Source organism: Triticum aestivum, chromosome 4D, assembly GCF_018294505.1.
Source record: "Triticum aestivum cultivar Chinese Spring chromosome 4D, IWGSC CS RefSeq v2.1, whole genome shotgun sequence".
NCBI lineage: Eukaryota > Viridiplantae > Streptophyta > Magnoliopsida > Poales > Poaceae > Triticum > Triticum aestivum.
The window spans coordinates 62,950,045-62,972,639 of NC_057805.1; the positions used below are offsets into that span (position 1 = coordinate 62,950,045).

Here is a 22,595-nt window from a genome sequence, read left to right on the forward strand (position 1 = left end):
ACTTACGCCACTTACTCCTTTTTTGGGTTTATAGGTCTTGCTTGTATCTCTAGGTCTCTAATTTTAATAATGTACACAAATTATATGTCATAAAGATTATACCATTAGAAAATAGAACACTTAAAGTTTCCAGTGTGTAGTTTTATAATATATAACTAGTAGTATATAAAGTTATATGGATCTTTGTGAAATTTCACCTGAATTATGACACCGCGCTGTGGGCAAGGTCGGGAAGAGGGACCATGGAACCACGCCCTTTTCTTCTTGAGAAAACGCCAAAACTTTGATAAAAAAGAAGAGCTATGTACAAACCCTAACGGGCCACATCTGAATTTACAATGCCATGCCCAAAGTGGTAAGAGCTATCTCCAGCCGTTGGCCCCTCAGGAGGCGCTAAAAATCGCCCCCTGAAGACGCACCAGCGCAAACCGTGTGCTAGGGACGTGATGCCCCCCAGTCGCGGCGCCCACATTTTTTTTAATATTTAAAATACAGCACAAACACGGCGCAAATTCAACTAAACTTCGGCGAGTTCATACATATTTAAAATATTTTACAAAAAAGGAAAAAAAACGCTACTAGGCCTCCGTCTCCCTCGCCGCTCCTCACCGCCCGCCGCCCTTTGCAGTTCTACATGCCGAGGAGGCTGTAGAACCGCGTGTAGTCGTCGCCGCCGCCGTCGTCGTCATCGTCGCCGTCGCCTCCTCCGCGGCCGCCGTCCCTGCTGCAACCCTCCCCCGGTTGGCGTGGCGGGTTGGACGGTCCGGGGGCGTCCTCGTCGTCGTCGTTGTCGAGGATCACGACGCCGTGCTCGTCCTCGCGCCCATGTTTGCGGGCGGCTATCTCCTCCAGGGCCCGGCGCTGTCGGACCATCTCGTCGCGGAGGTAGTCGTCCCGCGCCCACTGTAGGGCGTCCTCGTCGGAGAAGCCGCGCCGGGCTATCTCCTCGTACTCCGCGGGGAGGCCGGGCTCCGGCTTGGGCTTGATGAGGACGAGGCGGCTAGAGGCGGGGGTGGAGTCGCCGATGCGGACGCCGGAGTTGCGGGTGCGCCGGCTGACCGGCGTGTCCTGGGGCTCCGGCTTGACGGGGCGGAGGCAGGGAGAGCCGGACGAGCGGCCGGACGAGGAGGAGGACGCCCCGGGGTCCATGCGCCTCGGCGTCCACGAGCTCCCACATCGGCGAGAGAAGGACGGGGGAGCGGGGTACTCCAGCCTCAGCGTGTTGCCGCCCTCGATGTACTCGAGGACGGCCTCCAGCGTGCGGCCGGGCATGCCCCACCATCGGCGCCGCCCTTCGGAGTTGAGCCTTCTGGAGGGCACGACGCCGTTGGTGGCCTCGAGCTACTCGGCGTGGCGGCGGCGGAAGTAGGGCTCCCAGAGCGGACTGTCGGGGACGTACCGTGGACCTTCCCTCGCCGCCCGCGACAGGGAGGCGCGGATACGCGTGATCTCCGGAAGCCGCGCCGCCCCGGTGGGCGGCGGTGGCACCGGGACCCCGGCGGCGCTGATTCTCCACGCCCCGGGCACCCGCATGTCCGGCGGGACCGGGTACTCGGTCTCGAAGAGGAGCCGAGCCTCGTCCTCGTGAAGGTGGCGGCGGCCGAAGCCGTTCGCCGCCGTGCCGTCGCCTGGGAAGCGCTCGGCCATGCTTTCAACTGGAGACGGCGAGAGGAGAGGGAGGAAAGGAGGAGAAATGACGCGTCGGCGGTGGAGACTCTGTGCGTGTCACCGGCGCGCTGGGGTCGGCTTATATAGGCGGAGGCGCCGCGCGTACGCGTGGCCGCCGCGTGCACGCGTGGCGGGCGAGGGGACGCGTGTCGTCCGGTCTTCACTGCGCCGCCCGTGAGGCATCAATGGAGGAGGCTGACCGGTGCGGCAGCTTTGGCATTGATTCGCCGCGGGAAACGAGGCGATGAGGACGACGAAGCGGCGAGAAGAGAGACGAGTCGCTGGCAAGGAGGGCCCGCGGCTCTTTCGCGCCAAAAACGATTCGCCCGGCGCCCCCAAGCGTCCCCCAGCGCGCCGGGTTCGGGTTGGGTCCGCCGACGCCAATTTCGGCTCGAGCCGGCGAAAATGGGCCCTTGGGGGCGCGACTGGGCCAATTTTTCGACGCCGGCGGCCGAAAAATCGCCTGGGGGCCTTGTTGGGGGCACGGCTGGAGATGCTCTAAGCACTCCCGAAAAAAGCAGTCCGTGGGTGAGACATGGAATGATGATGTGAAGGTGGTAATACTATATGGCATACTAAACCTTAGCGTTTGCCGGTTCGGTTTGTACAAAGCGCTAAAATGTTAAAACGGGACTCTAGTCTGGTAAACAAATAATCATAATGCACTGTACTACCAAACAACCCTCAGTACTTTTAGACTTAGATATATTTTTTGCACGAAGGTACACTTAGGTAGTTGTGCTCAGTGATTTAATTAAATAAATACGTGCCTGTTGCTTGACATGTTCAAGATTCTGGCTGAAAATGTCACCTACTCTGAACTCATTCCTCCCCATCTCACCCGAATAACCTACCAATCACTATACAAATACTCAGTCTATAGCTTGTCATCTTGTAGATGTATAGTACAAAGTAACAGGAAAAAACAATTAGCTATAGAACAGAGATTTCGATCAGTGTCAGTAGAACAAGTCTCAGTGAGTCGTAGCACGACTTAATAATCAGTTCACACCCACTGGGACAACGGATTTTGCGAGCTTCCAAAGCCTAGACAAACCATAGGCCAAAAGGCTTATAGTGTCATCCTTTCCGTTCAGACTGCCGTGAAATTTCACCCGAATTATGGCATCACTCTGTGAGCAAGGTCGTGGTGGAACCAACATTTTCTCTTTGGGAAAACATAATAAACTTAAAGTCTCCCCTCACCAAAAAAAATGAAACTTAAAGTCTCGACGCATTGATAGAAAATATAGTCACGTACAAAGAAATACATCTGAAATTAGAACACGATACCCTTAAAAAGCAGGTTAGCCTTGGGTACCTGCTCTCGCTCTCGCTCTCACCCACAACCTGCTTTAAATTATCTTCTTGCAACTATATTTTTTGAGCCAGGTCTTGCAACTATATTAGCCTTGGGTACACTGATACATGGGAGATTGGAAATGTTAGCATTTGTCGATTTGGTTCGTACCAAGCGCTAGATTGTTGGAACGAGATTCTACTAAATAGCTAAACTATTTGTGCTTTCATGCTTAAAAAATTTGCGCTCAACAATGTAATTAAATAAAGAGAATACGTGCCTCTTACTTGACATGTTCAAGATTCTGATTGAAGCTGTCAGCTACTCCGAACTCATTCCTCTCCATCTCAGCCGAATAACCTACCGATCACTACAAAAACATACCGGGTCCATAGCTTGTCATGTGCAGATACACACAAACTAGCAGGAGAGAAAAATTAACTATACAACAAAGAGCTCGATCAGTATGAGCAGAACAAGTCTCAGTGAGACGTAGCACGCCTTAATAATATAGAGAGTTAATATAAATAAGATAGATAAATCAGATAACGCCTACGGGAACAAAGACATGTCACCTTGGCTCGCAACAGTTAATGCGGTAGATGACAAGGCTAGACACTTACCCCTGACTTCATCAAGATCTCCATTAAACAAATTGACAAGCAAGCAGACAAATACTATAAGAAAGTCGCTGCGCTTTACCCTTTCGTTATCATGCATGACGTCGCCGTCGGTTTATTCTATTTTAATAAAATATACTTGCACCTGAAAGTTTCTTGGGTGGAGGCACGCAGAGCACGTCGCATCACGTGCGGACGGCGTCGTACGAAAGCAGCAGTAGAGGAGAGGAGAGGGGAGGGGAGGCGCGACCGCGTCAGCCCGCTTCCCTCGCCGGCCTGCCGAGACTACCCAACCTAGACGAGTTCCGTATGCCGTCCGGTTTAATGCTTTCGTAGCGTCAAGTGGTCGGCTGGTTCTGATTCGTTAGCTTAATTAGCTTGTGCGTGCTCTGCCTAGCCTGCAGCTTGCCGTGGTGGGTTTCTAGAACATCTGAACAGAGAATGTGTTGATTCTAGCATCTTGCATGATTCCAGCATCGTGCTCTACCAAATGTGAAACGAGAGATCGCACATATAGAACTGCTCATACCGAATTTCAAACCAGGGCCATGTGCATCGTGGAAACCATTCTATAATGCAGAGACCAGGGTTTAACCTCCTTTTCAAAGCACAATCATGTATTTCAAACCAAACTTTCCTTGTAGTTGGAGTTGATATGGATACGGCCGGTTTTCAAACATGAATAATAATGTCGGAAATTCATTGGGGCACACTAACCATACATACAATTATGTAAGAAATTGACTAAACCTACATACACACATACATATGTTGATATGTATCCTGCTGGTCATATAGCCATTTATAGATGCAAAACTAACTGGAAACGACTACAACCGTGTTATAGCTAGACTGAAGACAATTCTAAACATAACCTCCTCGGTGCAAGATGAGCAAGCCAATAGCCACATGGATGATAAGTGGTCCTTGTGGGAGGCAAACAAATATGGTGGGTTTGTATCTATGGACCTACAAAGTGAGATGCCTTGGATAGCTTTGGTTCGATTTCCGGATATTGAACCACAAATCCCGGTATAGCTTGATTGTTCTTCTCTGATGAGCAAGGCAAGAGCTCTGCCGATCCCATTAAAAGAGGAAATAAATACATAGTTGACGATTTATAAGGGAAACTAGACCGAAAACCATTGAACAATAGGAAACAAGAGAAAACAAAATTGTCTAAGCCACCCTAAACAAACCACCACCACCTAACATGACCTCATCCCGAAGCGATTGCAAGCAAGACCTTCGGAGACGCCTTCAAGAAGGTAACAACGCCTAAGACGCCACCGTCCCCGGCATCGGCCCCTGTCGATGAAAAGGCTTTCACCCAGACCCATGCACGATCGCACCATTGAAACCCGGGATTGGTCCGGCCAAGCCAACAACCTCCCAAACGCTATTTCCCTTCCGCCCGCCATGACCCAATGGGAGGAAGTACTTTTCGACAATGCCCTCCAAGGAACATCACCGGCAACGACCCCCATCGAAGAATAAGGCTTTTGCCCAGAGCCTTATGCCTTGACACGTCTAAAGCAGGGTAGGAGCCAGTCTGTCGCGAACCTTGCGAGACCGAGCCATGGCTCCGCTCGAATTCCGCAGGGGCGAACTAGACCAGAAGAAATGGAAGGATGCCATAGTCACCTCATCACCAATGTGAACTGCATGTGTTGACGTCGGCACCACCGCAACCATTGCAATGAGGACTCCGAAAGCCAGAATGCTGCACCACTCGCTACCACTTTGCCGCCCGCACGACCAGAGCAGCCAGCGCCAGACCGCCGCAACACATCAACGGCCTGCGCCCAACGGATCCGGGCTCAAGGCCCCGATCCGCCGTCACCCAGCACAACACAACACCTCCGGTGCGAGGAGAAGAGGGAAGACGGTGTTGCCGCTTCCAGGGGCCGGTGCCCTAGCGCACCACGCCATCCAGATCAGTGTCGCCATGCCGTAAGCTCAGACCGGGCCCACTTGCAGCCCCATTGTGACCCACAGCGACGCCGCCCGCCCGCCTCCGTGCTACGCCACATAGCTCGATTGCGGATGATATGAATCATATGTATTATAATAATTAAGTATCCACAAGTTGCAGTTGGAATCAAATGCGGATGATGTTTGTAAACATATTCGATCTGGAATCATTCATTGCTTCCAGAATAACACATGGCACATCTCCAACACCACACCGGGTCAACTCACTTCCCGTGAATCCATCCTGCAGCTATAAGGACGGCACAATCTACTTAATCTATTTGGTTGACTTCATACAAAGTCAGACTTTCTTGTAAAGTTGAAATTAACTATTCTACGCAGCAGCTGGTGTTGAGTAGGTAAGGTTCCAAGCACGTATACAAGGTCTCCTGCAGGCCGATCGAAGCGAGCAGCAGCGGCCCCTTTCCAACGCCGTCCGTCGCCCAGCTGCATGCATTAATTGCGTACCACTTCTCCCGTCTAAGGTGGTGTTTGGTTCTCTGGTCCTATGACTTTTTCTAGTCACTGAGACTTTTTAAAAAAGACTTTAAAGGAGGTGCTTCTAAGGACTTTTAGCAAAAAGTCCTAAAAAAGTCCCACCCTGTTTGGTTTGCTAGGGACTTTTTCTAGTCCCAACACAAAAAAGTCTCTGGAACCAAACACCCCCTAAGTTGGACTGTGACTGCCTATCCTTGCCCCTTTTGGCAACTATGTTTAGTTACCATTTACTTTCTCAACGCCGCCTGCACATCTTTTTTCTTCTAGACTCCGTGCATCAGCCTGCGTCTTCATATCTAAAAGATTCGCCATATAATTAGGAAGACCTTTCAAATACCACACAAGAGTCACGGGACATGCGAGTTTGATGTATCCCATTTGATATCTTCGATTCATATCTGAGCATCCACAAATTCTACCCCGCATTTTTGGCAAAATCTTTCGTCTTCGTTTTCAGCTCCGCTCCCTCGAGAATTGCGTGGAACGTAGATGTATTTGTTTTGATTTTGGTACTTATTATAGGATAATCTCCCCGTTCGCAAATATAAAATGTTTTAACATTTTTTAATCGGATTTATATAGATAGGTTTTAGCGTTTTTGTTCACTCATTTTGCTTTGTATGTAATTTATATTAAAATATCCAAAACATTTTATTATATTTATGAATAAAGGAAGTACGTTTTTGTATACATGAACAAATACATACTAAAAATATGCGCATAACACTAGGTGCTGTGTTAGGGCGTAAATCCCTACTCCTAGTTTGGATCAGAAAGAAAAAAAAAGGTTATCCAGCGTTGTTCACTACTTCTATCCTAACATATCCGGATAGGCATGCAAACGGACATCGTCCATGTCTGTCTGCAAGAGCAAAATTAAAGAACGCGTGGAAACTAAAGCAACATGGTTAGTACGTTTCCGGCCGTCGTGGACACTGTCTGCCTGCATCCCTATGCCAGGACGACCGAATTTCCTCATTTCGGCCCCAAATCTACGAAGTAGGGGAGTCCGGACATGTTCAGGACACCGCTAACTTAGCATAGGACCACTCCGACCACACCACAAACCAACTTCTTTTCTCTCTTCCCCTTCTGTCTCCTCTCTCCGTTGCACAAACGGCAGAACAATTGAGTGATACCGTTGAATTATCCGGACAAATTGTGGGTTTCCGCGACATCCAGACGCATCCATGGACAAATAGGAAAGTCCATGCGATGTTTTGCGTTGGAGATGCCCTTACAAATATTTTTGTTCATTTGAATGTTAGAAGAGTGAGTTTGTACCGAAATAACTAATCGCTTCATCGCACAGATACAGAAAAATAAAGTTCTTTTAAGGGTGTGGCTAGGTCTTAGTCGACTGAGACTTAACGAAGTCTCAGTCAAATGATATAATATATAAAAAGAAAAAGAAAAAACTGAAAATAATTTTCTTGCATGAATCTCCATGTAAAATCAAAAGAAGATATTATCGACTGAGACATAACGAAGTTTAAGTCGACTGAGACTTAGCAAAACAGCAACATCCCTTTTGTTGAAGAAGCGGCTACGGCGGAAGCACGAGGCTTAAGAGATGGACTTCTCCTCGCAAGTGAAACTGGTTGCAACAAGATATGCGTAGAAGGTGATTGCATGGAAGTCATTGAAATCATGCAAAACGGAGGAAATTCGCTTGGACCGGCAGCAGCAATTTATGAAGAATGCTCTTTCTTACTCCCTCCGTCCGAGTTTATTAGGCCTAAAGACAACTTCTCTTAGATCAAGACACATAGTAATTTGGTCATATTAATTCTTCAATTTCACTCCCAATGCACTCTTTCACATGCATGCAGCCAATGAAAAAGCACGCATGAAGTGTATTAATTTTCCTGCTATGGCACCAACAACAATGGCTTTCAATGCAACCAATGAAATGGCTGCATGCATGCACCTTTCCAAAGCGGGGCCTTATAAAAGAGGACATGCTTGTGATGCCGAGAGGCCTAATAAACCCGGGCGGAGGGAGTAACTCGTAATTTTATTTCCATATTTTTTTCTCATTGTCCTAGGGAAGCTAATATGGCGGCAGATTTGTTGGCTAGGAATTCGGAGGTCTCTCAAACTATTGTGTGGAAATCAAAGCCTCCGGATTTTCTGCTTGATGTATTGACAAACGATGTATCGCTGTTTTCACATGAAATATATAACGCCATGATAGCTTTTCCCTCAAAAAGAGGTTCAAGTGGATTAATTTTTTCTTAAATAGTATAATACAAAGGAGATATGTTGAAAAGTTCCAATAGGACCGAATCTTACTAATCAAGCAACCTAGATATAAAAATATTTTTTCTGGGATGATATAAAAATATTATTACTCCTAAAAAAATCCTGTCTCTAAATTTTTTTTGTAGTCTTCTGAATCAAAAAGGCCCTAGCTATAAACAAAGCTATAAAAAAGTATCACTTCAAGTTTAGAACGTAGAAGTACGTAAATTTAGGTAAGCTTTAGGCTTATAAGATCATCCTTGTAAATGATGCCACTGTTTTGCTAAGTGAATAAAGGAGGAGAAGTTTGCTAGAAAAAATAGATCATCCTTGTAAATTAAGCGAGCAATTGCCAGAGCTGTCAAATCTCTGGGGGCTCGATCGGCTCCTCACTAGTCAACAACTGGATGCGCCATTGGGATCACGTAAAACCAGGCCGGAATTGTATTAAACCACATGTGGCAGGCCAGCCAGCCTAGCCAAGGTGATTTGGTCACTCCATTGACCGGTCAGCATCAAGGACCCCTTCTCTTTGCCCCTCCTCCTCGTCACCCTCTCTCTCCCATGTATATATAAAAACCTAACTCCGGCCAGCTAGTGGCAGCCTCTCGTCGATCTCCTCCCAGAATTAGCCATTGCTAGCTGGTCCGTCCAACTGCCTCTGCCGCCTCCATCCATCTCCCACCCCGCCGGCGATGCTGTTGTACACCGTCCAGTTCCTCTGCTCCGTGGTCGCTGCCTTCGCCCGCCTCGTCCGCGCCCTCCGCAAGGCCATGGCATCCGTCCTCTGCTCCCCGCCGGTCTCCCTGCCCGCCACGACCTCCCCTGCGTCCGCGCCGCTCTCCATGCGGAGGAAGGCGCACCCGGCTCTCAGCGTCACCGTGGGGGATGCGCTGCGTGAGCGTGACCAGAGGGAGGCCAGGGAGCAGCTGCTGATTGCGCCGGCGGTGGATGCTTTTGCGGCGTGCAACGGCGGTGGTGGCGCCGCGCAGCAGGTCGAATCCGCGAAGAAGACGGCGCGGGGTGCGAGGAAGAGGCCGTCGATGCTGGTCATACCCGTCGCCCCTGAGGCCGTCGAGGTGGCGGCTGGCTGGGGGACCGTTGTGGCCGACAAGGAGGCCGAGGTGGAGGTGGAGGGGGAAGGGTTTTGCTTGGCGAGCAGGAGAGGGGCGAGGCATGCAATGGAGGATGCATATGGCGTGATCGCTCAGAAAGTTGGAGGAGATTCCCAGCTGGTAAACTTCTTTTCTCATTGATCGATATCTTCTCTTCAGACTTCGGGTGGATCATCATCTTGCCTACATTTTTTCCTTACATCATAGTAAAGGCGGTGCACTTTAACTTGAGTTCAGTTTTGAAAGGACAAAATCGCTTCTGAAAGTTTATGAAAATCCGAGAAAATCATACATGCTAGCTATGGCCTCAATTATATGGATATACTAAATTTTTGTTTTAAGAAAATATGACCATTTATGACAAGTGTACAAAGATTAACAGCTTTTCTATTTCTCCGGCGACGAGAAATAACTATTTTGTAAGTCACCTATGCATGAGAACCATCATACTTTAGGACACTTACATGTAAAAGAAAGATTAGATAACCTTGATCTGATGGTTGTCATCGGTTAACTGACAACTAAGTATTTCTACGAATGAGCCATGGGTCACCCCAAACTTAACAGATCATCATTCACGACTAGCGAAAAAAGTAGCCCATTTGATGTTTCATTTTCATAGATCATGCATGGTTAGTAGCAACATACTATATGCATGAATGTTTCTCCAGAACTTCAAAATCAAATACACAATTTTTCCTTCGTAAAAATGGTCTAAAGGGGTAAGGTTCCCCAAAATATGAACTTTTTCTATCAGAAATTAATCTATCATTTTTACTGGTAAGTACAAACTCCCTCCATTTTTGTATACATGCCCACTTCATTTTTTGCGTCAAACTTTGGCTTATAATTTTGGTTAAAAAAATTTGATCGAGTTATATGTCATAAAAAAATATAGCATTGAAACGTTATATGAACTGTGCATCCAGTGACATACTTTTTGTGTCATACAGCTTACATTTTATTGGTAAAATTAATGACCTTGTATACAAAAATTGAGGGAGTTGTACATTTGTGCAAACAGTATAGGGAGACGTTGACTTCTGTGCTGAACGTGCCACTAGTTAGTATGATTTGGAATAAGTACCCTTATCTTGTTGAACTGACTCAGTCAGAGTACACATGACATGCATAGGCAATAAAGATGTACGCGCGCCGCCCAACAAGGGAATAACAAAATGCTTTCGTCTTTGCAGGCATTCTACGGTGTGTACGACGGACACGGCGGCCGCGCAGCGGTGGACTTCGTCTCCGACCACCTCGGCAAGAACGTGGTCGCTGCTGTGCTGGCCACGACGACGGAGGAGGCGCTGGAAGCAGAGCCGTCGTCGTGGTCGACGACGGATGCTGTCTCGGCGGCCATCAGAGCCGCCTACTTGGCCACCGACAGCGAGCTCGTCAAGCAGGTGCGTACTTTTGTTTTTACCAGGTCTCTTCCGGCCGAGTTGAACGCGTCAACACATGCAGACTCCTCCTGTTGTGCGATGCGTGTTGCATGCCGACAATGCGATGTCCACTACTACTCCGTTAGGGTTTGTTCGTTGCTATGATTGCGACAGAGAAAGATGGTGGCTTAGATTGTACTACGAGTGCTCCCTTCGCCGTGTCCCAGGTGCCCAGGTGTCGCCTCTGGTGACTGGCGATTGCTACGTTTGACAGCTATGTCAGCATGCGCCCACGCGCACCATTGTTTTCAATTCAGACTTCAAATCCGTGTGATGCTGAAAGTAAGGGTCAAACTGCCTGAATTTGGAGTTAAAATGGAACCTGTAACTAGGAACAACTGAGAGCACAAAAACGTATCTTCTTTTTTCTAGTAGAAATGTTAATGATACGTTGCAGGAATTTAATTCTTTGTTTGTCCCTCGTGAACGCAGGGCCTCAGAGGTGGCTCATGTGCCGCAACGGCGCTGGTCAAGGACGGCGACATCTACGTGGCGAACCTCGGCGACTGCCGCGCCGTCATGTGCCGCGACGGCGTGGCGACTGCCGTGACCTCCGACCACACCGCCGCGAGGGAGGACGAGAGGTCCCGCATCGAGAGCTCGGTACGCAAATGTGCACATATATATTCATGCATGCACGCAACGTGACACCAATCGTCGAGAAAAGGCAGCTGACTGACAGCCGAAATTCGTGCAGGGTGGCTACGTGAGCTGCGGCAGCAACGGCGTGTGGAGGGTGCAGGACTGCCTGGCCGTGTCGCGGGCGTTCGGCGACGCCGACCTCAAGCGGTGGGTGATCTCCGAGCCAGAGATCCGGAGGCTTCCCCTCACCGCCGGCTGCGAGTTCCTCGTCCTCGCCTCCGACGGCCTCTGGAACAAGGTGTCCAACCAGGAGGCCGTGGACGCCGTCTCGAGGAGCAGCGCCGGTCGTGACTCCACAGGGTGCTGCAAGGAGCTTGTGGACATGGCGCGGTGTAGAGGGAGCAGGGATGACATCACCGTCATGGTGGTCGACCTCAAGAGGTTCATGATATAGCACTATAGCACGACGAATGAACCAGACGGAGACAGCAGATACTCGCAACATTTTTGGGAACAAGGGCAGAGCTCTGCAAATCGTCGAGGAAGAACGTGGGCACCCGTCGGATAATTAGCATTTTTAGGAACCGAATCCTGGTGAGCGAGGACAATAATCCTGCTGACCGGCCTCGGATCTTCGGGGCAGAGTACGCAGAGAAGGGTGTCACGGAAAAGGTTGGACTAACAAATCAAAGCTGACGAGGGAGAGATGAAGACGGGGATGGTGAACTGTAGAGAGCTCCTAAATTTATCACCTGTACATATGCACATGTTTGGTTTTTCGTTCAGGGGCAATTTTATATCTCCAATGTCTTTTTGTCCCTGTATATGTACGTGTATCACCTGCATGCTTGTGCTAAAACGAAATCCATGGTGTGGACACACTGCAACTGCAGAAGAATTCGAGTTACTTTTTTTTTCTTTGAGTTGGGAAGATCTCGAGTAAACTAATCGCCAGCATGCTCCGTCCAACTGGACACTATTTGTGAGGCATTCAGAATCTATCTATCTATTATATAATTAAAATAGAAGTCAAACAAGCCATCACATTCATCCACATATATTAAATTATATCAACCATTAATTTTGAAGATTAATGGCTAAGATTTAAAGATGTAACGTCACATACAAATATATGTGTATATGCGAACCAACTTGTGGTCGGATGGTTAGAGGGACAGTGGTATCCACAGCCCACCAGGATTCAAGTCCTGGTGCTCGCATTATTTCTGGATTTATTTCAGGATTTCTGGCGATGCGCTTTCAGTAGGAGAAGACGTTTTCGTCGACGACGAGGCGCCTACGGTGACTTCGTAAATCTCAAGATGATATGTCAGCTCAGTCTCTCGGATGTGCTCATAGGGGTAGGGTGTGCGTGTGTGCGTTCGTAGGAATGAGTGTGTGCACGTATGTATGAACGCTTGCGTATGTACTGTGTTCAAAAAATAAAAAATTATATATGTGTGTGTATATGCCTTTTTGGAACATAGAAAAGTTGCCACGTACATGTTTTTTTTATGAAAACTCACATACGTGTATTATGATGGAAAGGTGCAAAGCAGTACAATGACGTGTAGGGCAAAGAGACATATAAGAGAGAAGGAGACCTACAAGGAGGCGTGTAATAGGAGAAGCGATGCAAAAAGAAACGGAAACACTAACGCTCACACGTGTAGGCGTTACCCAACTCGCCCACACCCATCGATCGTCGTTCACTGTTTTTTGCATGAATCTTGGAACGAAAAGGTGGATTTACTGTGCCACGTAGGACAAGTCCCGTGTGTGGCGTGTAGGCAGTTCGTCCGAACGCCCGTTTTTCCTCCGAGGTCAGCGGTTGCGAGTCGGGGCGTGCGGTGGAACTGCCGTCGCGCCCGCACGCCACGCCCCACTGCGGTTGCCGTCTCCCATGTCTTGCCACTTCGCTCTCCCCTCGCGGTTCATTTATTCCCCTCCCCATTCATTACTTGCCAACGTTGCATTCGATTGAGGAGAAACCGAGAGGAGAAGGCGACGGCAGCGGCGGAAGAGTCGACCGCATTCGCGGCCGTTGGTAGGGCTCGCCGGACCGGAGCGTTGTCGCCGGAGCAGCCGCAGATTGAAGGTGAGGCTCCCTCCCATGTCAACAATGTCACATATTTAGGTTGGGAGTCAACAATGTCAACACACACTATGTTTTGGGTAGCAATTCCAATTATAGGGACATAGTCAAGTCAAATAGATATTCACCACCAATCGGACCATATCTGATGATAGAGATAGGTATTTATATTGGTCCACTAAAATATAATATTTGTCACATATATTATCTAAGATGGTACTCCCTCCGTCCCATAATATAAGAACGTTTTTACATTAGTGTAGTGTAAAAAACGTTCTTATATTTTGGGACAGAGGGAGTATAATATAAATCTAGCCGCGTAAATGCGCGGGTCACTCCGCTAGTTTGAAAATACTACAGAAATATTACTATTTAGCACGGCCATAGGGGATTATTTGCATGTCATGTGCTTGTGGGGTAAGTTTCGCTTTTCAAATTGTTCAAAAAAAATTCGCTTTTCAAATTTTTCTTCATTACACGTAAAAAAAACTGTTCTTCTTTTACTGTAACCATGGTGGACCTTAGGCCAACCTGAACATTTCATATCAAAAGTTCAAAAGTATTGTAGAAAGTTTCATGGGAGTCTACTTTCTATTTTTTTATGAGGCCCATTAATAGTACCTTGCGTTGGGGAGAAAAATCAATATAAATGTCTCAAACTATTTTTTATCATGAGGCATCTGTATCCATATGCCATCATTGTACATACCCTTGTGTGGGTGGGGGTGGGGGGGGGGGGGGGGATCGCAAAAGGAAATGTACGGTCACTCGAAAGTGTTCCCGAAGATGAGAGATATAGACTGAGCATGTCCCTTATTACACCGGAGAAACATTTGTGTCACAGCGTTCCTGAAGGCGGAGAGATGCAGACCGACAAGCAAAAGGAGAAGCAGGAATCCAAAAGAAAGACTCGGACTCTTCGGCCTGCTGCAATGGGCCAGGTCCAAGACAAGCCCCATCAGGGCGATGAGTGAGAGTAGGTACCACATGCGGCAAAATTTCGTGTTTTAACCCTTAACGCATACAAATTCAGGATCTAATCCCGGTTGGGATTTTTTTTTTAAGATTTGACCCTTTTTCTTACCGCAGGGGCGCTGGCGGTAGGGTTAGACAGCCTACCGCCAGGGTCCCTGGTGATAGGGTACTAATCCACGTCAGCACGCGGAGACGACAACCGTTCCCCTCCGTCGCACCCTACCGCCAGGGACTCTGGCCGTAGGCTGTCTAACCCTACCGTCAGCGCCCCTGGCGGTAAGGTCCGAGCAGTTATTTCGCCCGAGACCCCGCGCCCCTGCCCATCTCCCCACCCCTCCCCTCCCCCCGTCGGTAGTTCTTTCTTCTCCCCCACTCGCCCCTCTCTCCCTCTCTCATCTCCTCCACTCTCCCCCTCGGATCTTCACCGTTTCTTCATCGTTTTTGCGGATCGAGATGGCCCCGAAGAGAGAAACATAAGCTCCTCCGATCCCTCCAATTAGTTTTTGCAAACCTGCTTCCGATTCGACGCATTATTTGCTTGAAATCCCTCATATTTTTGAACTTAGATTGGAATTTTTTTTCACCTAGGATTGTTTTAGCTTGATTCTAGTTCTAGTTCTTAGTTTTTTAGTAACTAGTGGTATTGAGTATGAACTCTAATCAATAGTTCATATGTTAGTGTGAAGATGAACCCTAGTTCATAATTTTTTTGTTAAAAAAATTATGATGTAATGCATGTGGGAGGACTTGATTGTAGTTTTATGATGCATGTTGATATGATGATATGAAGATGTTGTTTGGAGAAAATACATTCAAGATGAACTCTATTTTAAAAAAATGTTTAAAAAAATGATGATATGATGCATGTTGGAGGATTTTATTTTGATATGATGCATGTTGATATGATTTGATCCATCATGTGTAGTAGATGTTGTTGGAGGAATATGCTTAAGATGAACCATAGTTCATGTAACCAAGGAAATTCATTTTTTTATGTATGCTTATGCTTATGATGCTTTTGTTTATGAAATTTTATTAAGGCAGGCACCTCTTGCGGACAACATTGGCCCACGGTACTCCATGCTTGACTACGCATTCGACAAGGGTCATCGTGCCCGTTTAATAGAGAACGGAGAGGTGAGTAATATGAAGGAAATATTGATCAAAGTTTTCGGATTTATGAAAATAATTTCCTAACTTTTGGCGTCCACTTTTTGACAGATGCTCTAGCCACTGCGCATGAGGGGTCATGGGGTTCATGGGAATATGGACTACGACGAGCGCTACGCGCCGTACTTCAAGAGAGCCCGACTGTTGGGTTTCGTGTTGCAGTTCAAGCGTCAGCCGCCGACGCTTGTCCATGCAGCTCTGACAGCTTTGACTGACCGGTGGCGACCGGAGACCCATTCTTTCCATCTGCCATGCGGGGAGATGACAGTGATCCTCGAGGATTGGTCGATGATTACTGCCATGCCGATCAGGGTCATGCACTCACCGGGCGAGTGGAGAGGACCAACTGGCAGCAGAGGGTTACCACCCTCATCGGCGACTGCCCCGGTGCTAAGGGTAACCGTACATCCGGTGTATCGTTGCCCTGGCTCTCGAAGCACCGGAAGACATGCCCCGAAGACGCCGATGAGGCGACTGTGGAGTGGTACGCGAGGGCCTACCTGTGGTATCTTCTCACGGAGGTCGTGTTTCCAGACAGCTCCGGGAACTCTGCCAACTGGTCGTATCTGTTCTTCCTAGCGGACTGGGATGCAGGGTACAGTTGGGGGACCGCATCTCTCGCCTACCTATACCGTTCGGTAAGAGAGTATCTAATTGCCTACCTACGAAAGTATGCCCATGACATTTTGTTATATCTGATCCTCATTTGATGTTTTGCAGCTTGACGACGCAACGCAGAGGACGAGAGACAAGTCCAATATGGGTGGCTTTGTCTGGGCCTTCTCCATTTGGATGTGGGAGCGGCTGCCGGTGGGGCGTCCGGAGAAGATGCCAAGACGCCCATGGGGTGCCTATAGCGAAGACGGCGACGAGACTCGACACCCCACCGTAGCTTACGAGTGGGACGTTGTCAAACTCTACACGGGCCTAAACAAGACTTCGTACAAGACCTACACCAATGAGTTGGACGCTTTGACGCATTCGCAGGTATATGAACTCGCTCACCACCTTTCTCTTTGATTCCACTTTTGACCGAGAGTGGGAACTTACCAATGTATATGTAATAGGTAAACTGGTGGTCGTATCATGACCGAGAGTGGGACTTCGATCTGAACATGATGTGCGATGCAGACAGTGGTATTTGGCGGTGCATCGTGCCCATGATCTGTGTGTACGCCGTTGAGTGGCACTTGCCACACCGCGTGGCCACGCAGTTTGGGATGTATCAGCATACCCCACCGGGCTCGCCGACCGATACCCGCGGCCACGTGCTCCACATGTGAGTGCGCTTGTTCTTCGTGCCCATGGTTTCATTGCGTGGTGACTTTATTATGATGTTTCTTTTGGCCTATGCCTTGCAGGATGAGCCGGCAGAAGAATCAGTCGATCACAGACTGGGGAGAGGAGCATAAAAATCATGTGACGGAGCGGAACAGACGGAGGTACCGTAAAGACGTGGAGAGGAAAGTGACTAACTGGGATGCTTACCTGGGCCGACACATGAGGTGGTACGATGATGGCCAGAAGCACCATCTTCGTCTCAGGCCTCGGTGGACGGCAGAAGACATTGCGGAGCTGGAGAGGGATGACCCCAAGGAAGAGGCCTACCAGACCGGCATCAGAGATATGCACATTGGATTTAGGGAGTTTGCACCCCTCGTCAACAGAGTGCTAAGTTTGAACCGACGGTTGTATTTAAATTATTTTATTCGTCATCGTGACTGACTTATGCCGTTACAGTCTGGTGAGCTGAACAGATGCATCTTTGAAGCCTCAGATGCACTAGGTGATGCCCCCGGGAGCGTACAATCTGAGAACAGAGTGAGGGGGACGATGAAGGTACAATTTCAGCCTCCTCGGAACAGATGCATCTTGTTCACTTGCAATCATAAAATATGATACTTATTGTGCCCTTGTTTCATTATGAGTGCAGAAGTTCGTGAAGCGTTGTCGCAAGCTGGTAGGGCTGCTTGGGTGTGCTGGAGCTGGGTCGGTTGAAGCTTATCAGCATGTAGCCACACAAGGTCACATCGGCTCATCAAGCCATGTTCCCTCGTCGTCTAGGTTGGTTGAGGAGGAGGAGGAGGAGGTGGAGGATGGGGAGGAGGAGGACGAGGCCACACATGAAGAAGGGGAGGAGGATGATGAGGAGGATGAGAGCAACGGGGAGGAGGAGTACGATGAAGATTATGGACCTCCACCAACTCAATCATCTCAACCACCTCAGCTGCCGAAGAGGAATCCGAAGAAGAAGGATTTGCTGAGTCCGGACCCTTTCCAGAGACCGGTTACTCGACGGGCCAAGAAGAGGACTGAAGAGGCTCGTTCAAAGAGTAACGAGGACCGTACCTCCAAGAGGGGAAAGAGCAACTAATTCTGCTCTTGGATACTTGGCTCCTGTAGTTGGGTTGTCTATGTGTTTGCTATTTGGTTGAACTTGTCTAGTGGTTGTGAAACTACGTGGAACTATGTGTTTGCTATTTGTGGATCTATGTGTTTACTATTTGTGAAACTATGTGGAACTCCGTTTACTAATTAGTTGAACATCGTTTGACATGTTCTATGTGATGTGATGCCCAAGTTTAATTGTTTAAGATCTGTGATATTGCTGTCATATTGAATTTGAAAAGAAGCAAGCAATTGAACTTGGAAAATAAAACACAGGACCCTACCGCCACGGACCCTGGCGGTAGGGTCACACAGCCTACCGCCAACCCCCCTGGCGGTAGGGTGAACCTACCGCTAGGGCACTTTGATATTTCGTCACAGAAAATTTGCGAGGCAAAACCCAGCCACACCCTACCGCCAGGGGTATTGGCGGTAGGGTTAGACAGCCTACCGCCAGGGGCCCTGGCGGTAGGGTACTTATCCACATTAGCTCGGGCAAACGGCCGCCTCCCCCTCCGTCGCACCCTACCACCAGGGCCCCTAGCGGTAGCCAGTCTAACCCTACCGCCAGTACCCCTGGCGGTAGCGAAAGGGTCAAATCCCGAATTTTTTCCCAACCGGGGTCAGATCCTGAATTTGTATGCCAAAAGGGTCAAAACACGAAATTTTTCCACCACATGCTTTGTCATATATAGTTGTTGTGATTGTAGTGTGTGGCATGTGTACGACAGCTGAGGCCGATCCTCTCCTTCTACCTACTCTCTTCCTTCTTCAAGGACTCCCTTCTAAGTTGTGTACTTGTGTATGTGTGCATGACATTAGAACTCTAGAAACCCTGTATCGCTTGTGAAATAAATACGAGGGATAGTAGAAGTGTAAATATTGTTACTCCGAGCCATCGTTCCCCTACTTCCTCTAGCCACAATTTTTTTCCTGTTGTTTGGTGTTCTCCGGTGGCGTGCGGCGATGCAGTTCCATTCAGGTGCAGATCGACGTCATTGAGCAGTTGGCTGCAGGTCTTCTGTGACTTGTAAAATTCTGGCTCAACGGGTGGACTCTGGTTCATCAAGTGAAATGCCATGGAGAAGATGCAAGTGCACCCGACCAACATGATGATGACGAGCGTGCTTGTGGCGGCATCCATCAAGTCCATGCCAGAGACCATCCATGTCATGGCAAGTTGGATGCCGCATGTGCACACATCCATCAACACGCTTCCGGCCTCCATTACGGATGTCAGAGTGAGCGTGGGGCGATGGAAGCCGACAACGGTGCTCCACCAACAGAGAAAACGCCTCAACCAGAAGGTCACACCAACGAATCTAATCACCAGGGTGTCGCGGCTAGGGCCATCATTGCCGCACACATGCCCTGGCCAGGGGTAAGCGCGCTTTTTCTCAAACACATGTGCTATTCAATTTGGGAGAACATGATTATTCACAATCAGCTGGGTATCAATTTGGTCACAGGGGGTAGGGTTGCATGCCTAAAAGAGATTTTCCAAAAAATGATGGGGAGAAATCCGGCTTGGTGGAAGTCATGGAAGAAAAACATTTCAATATGTATGTTGTTCCTATAATAACTTGGGCTAGCTTTCCTACAATTCATTTTAGGGGTAATGCTGCCTTGTGGTTGCAAACATACGACGTAATGCACAATGTTGATAAGGGGGATGATTAGTGGTAGTTGTGAGCCAAAAAATTTGGGCAAGATAAATATCATAGTCAGTTAGGGGCTCTTAAGTGTATTACCTACACTGCATTCACAGATGATTATCACCACAAGTTTGAGGGACTAATGCATAAAGTATTATTGTATAACAAAAACTATGATGAGGCATTCTTTGTGACAAAATTTATATAAGGGTTCAACTAGAAGATTCAAAATGCTATACGTTTACATAAACCTCGAACGGTTGATACAACATTATCACTTGCTCAAACGCGGAAGAATCTCCTTGAGGAAGCACACCACAATTCAAGTGGTAGATTCAAGTCTAAATACAAAGTCTCCTCGAGACATGACTTCAAGACAATAGTGCAGGCAAACATAATTTTGGGGGCTGCTGTGGAAGACAAACCAATGATTGATGATAAGAACAAACCTGAGCAAAAATTGGAAGCACTTAAAGCCATGAGTAGGACTAAGGGTTTGTGCTTTAAATGTGGAGAAAAGTGAAGGAAATTTGGCCCAGAGCCAATAATATTCATAATTAATTTAATATTTCAATATTATAACTATGATGATCCTTAAAGTGTGTAAACATAAACACCAAGAAGTTTCCTAGTCTCGCCTCTAAGACTAGTTCATGTGTTGCATGATGATCCTGTTTTTCTGATCATAGGGCATTGTTAAAGTAACAAGGATACCGACAACAATGGGAGCACATTGTTGGTGGAACAATAGTGCTGGACAGACCCAACCAAATGGTACACTAGGAGAGCACATGATAACATTGTTATTAGTATAATCATACAAGTGTTAATATATACTCGATTCCTTAGACTATGGGAGTAGCGAGTACCTTCATGCCAGACAGTGTACTTTGGTGTTCGTCAAATGTTTCCCGTAATAGGTTCATTATAATGACAACTTTCACGGTACATTGGAAAAGTATGTCAAGGGACTTGATAGCTCAAGATTGAAATTTGCTCCTCCAACGATGGAGAGATATTCTCCGTACCCTATCGGTATATCGGTATCCATTATCATCTGGCAAGACAAAGAGTGATACGATCATAGGGATAATGGAATATGAAAATGAGAAAAAGAGCAAAACCAGTAACGAGGATAACTTGGTATTGTGATCAAGTTGTTGCTTCACATGGATACCATAAGTCTCTCCTCGAGTTTTGTTATGTATTGCAAAGCAAAGAGGATTGTGTACGTGAACAAAACGTTCGCTCAATAATTTATTTGTGTATGTGTAGGAGTCAATATGGATGCCTAGATCTCGCTACTGATTTTGATGGAAGGTGTTCTGGGTCATGTCTGCACATTACTGAACCTGCGGGGTTCATTGATTTGTTGAGTACTAGAAGTGTTAGGAGCATGAGATAAATCTAGCGGAAATATTTCAAGAAGATTAAACATGTTTCAGAGAGAAAACCAGAAGACTTTCAGAAAACTGAGAAAGTCCAAGAAGACCCAAAAGGCCAACGAAAGGTCCGGGAAGTTTCCAGAATATTCTAGAAGGCTCCATGGGTTGTCCACTTGGCTTGTTCCAAGTGGGGGTAGCTGCATGGGCCTTAATGGCCCCTTGTGGTGCAGCGGGCCCTACGAGGGAGGGATCCCCTCCTCCAGGTCGGCGTCCTCCCCTCCACCTATATATATAGATATACATACATACATACATACATACATACATACATACATACATACATACATACATACATACATACATACATACATACATTTATATGGAGGGCAGCCCCTCCAAACACAACTTTGTGTTGAAGGCTGAGCATCCACTCTCTCTCTCTCTCTCTCTCTCTATCTATCTATCTCACGGAAAAAGTTTCCTCCACCGCCGTTAGGCTACTCCACCTCCACATCTAGTGCTCCGCTAGTTCTTCATTCTAGATCGGTGATCTCGTATGCGTGGATACCAATAGAGGGATCGTTACTTCAATCCTAGACCAAGAGGAGAAAATTGTCATGGTTGGGGATTTAATCCTATATGCGGGAATGTGCATCAACTATCTTCACCAACCTCTAACCTCTGTTATGTTCATTCAGAAATATTAGATTAGACCTATTTGCATTTTCATAGACATCATTGGTTTGTGTGTAGGACATATTTTATTAAGTTTTCCACTATTGTTCTTAATAAAAAGTATCACACGGGCCATAAGTGTGCTCCTTCTGCTTAGTTTCCACTCATTGAAGATTTGTTGTTGATGCTGGATATCAAAATTGGAAACAAATACTGAACCTAAAAACAATAGCTCTAACCGTGACTCTGAAGGATTAATGCATATGTCTGAATGTGCTACAGCCGGGGCAACCACTACGAAGACCATCATGTTGCATGCTATGCTGAATGGATATCAGGTTCTCATCCTGGTGGATCGTGAAGCTCCAGCAATTTCATCATGAAGACATGGTTCCTAGAGTTCAGGTTCCAACCATTCTTGTTGCCACATCTAGTGTAACAATTGTTGATGGGTGGACACATGGCTGAAGGAAATATGCCCTAGAGGCAATAATAAAGTTGTTATTTTATTTTTCCTTATATCATAATAAATGTTTATTATTCATGCCAGAATTGTATTAACCGGAAACTTGATACATGTGTGGATACATAGACAAAACACCGTGTCCCTAGTAAGCCTCTACTAGAGTAGCTCGTTTATCAAAGATGGTTAAGTTTCCTAACCATAGACATGTGTTGTCATTTGATGAACGGGATCACATCATTAGGAGAATGATGTGATGGACAAGACCCATCCGTTAGCTTAGCATTATGATCATTCAGTTTTATTGCTATTGCTTTCTTCATGTCAAATACATATTCCTTCG

At 47.4% G+C, this 22,595-nt stretch overlaps 1 protein-coding gene and 1 pseudogene across 1 annotated transcript; both read left to right on the forward strand.

The window, feature by feature from the left end:
* The first annotated feature begins 8,919 nt into the window (after positions 1 to 8,919).
* On the forward strand, positions 8,920 to 12,353 carry LOC123099618 (probable protein phosphatase 2C 74). Its single transcript, XM_044521739.1, has 4 exons — positions 8,920 to 9,539; positions 10,616 to 10,825; positions 11,297 to 11,467; positions 11,562 to 12,353. The coding sequence occupies exons 1-4, from the start codon at positions 9,000 to 9,002 to the stop codon at positions 11,898 to 11,900; spliced, it is 1,260 nt and encodes a 419-aa protein (XP_044377674.1). The 5' UTR covers positions 8,920 to 8,999; the 3' UTR covers positions 11,901 to 12,353.
* Positions 12,354 to 14,969: 2,616 nt separating this feature from the next.
* Positions 14,970 to 19,101, forward strand: LOC123096677 (serine/threonine-protein phosphatase 7 long form homolog; annotated as a pseudogene).
* The last annotated feature ends 3,494 nt before the right edge of the window (positions 19,102 to 22,595 follow it).

Bases quoted from the DNA above. Each gene is read 5' to 3' on its own strand.
- LOC123099618 (XM_044521739.1), top strand. From the start codon at position 9,000: ATGCTGTTGTACACCGTCCAGTTCCTCTGCTCCGTGGTCGCTGCCTTC. The intron at 9,540-10,615 runs GTAAACTTCTTT...TCGTCTTTGCAG, and splicing joins TTGGAGGAGATTCCCAGCTG to GCATTCTACGGTGTGTACGA. The intron at 11,468-11,561 runs GTACGCAAATGT...AAATTCGTGCAG, and splicing joins GGTCCCGCATCGAGAGCTCG to GGTGGCTACGTGAGCTGCGG.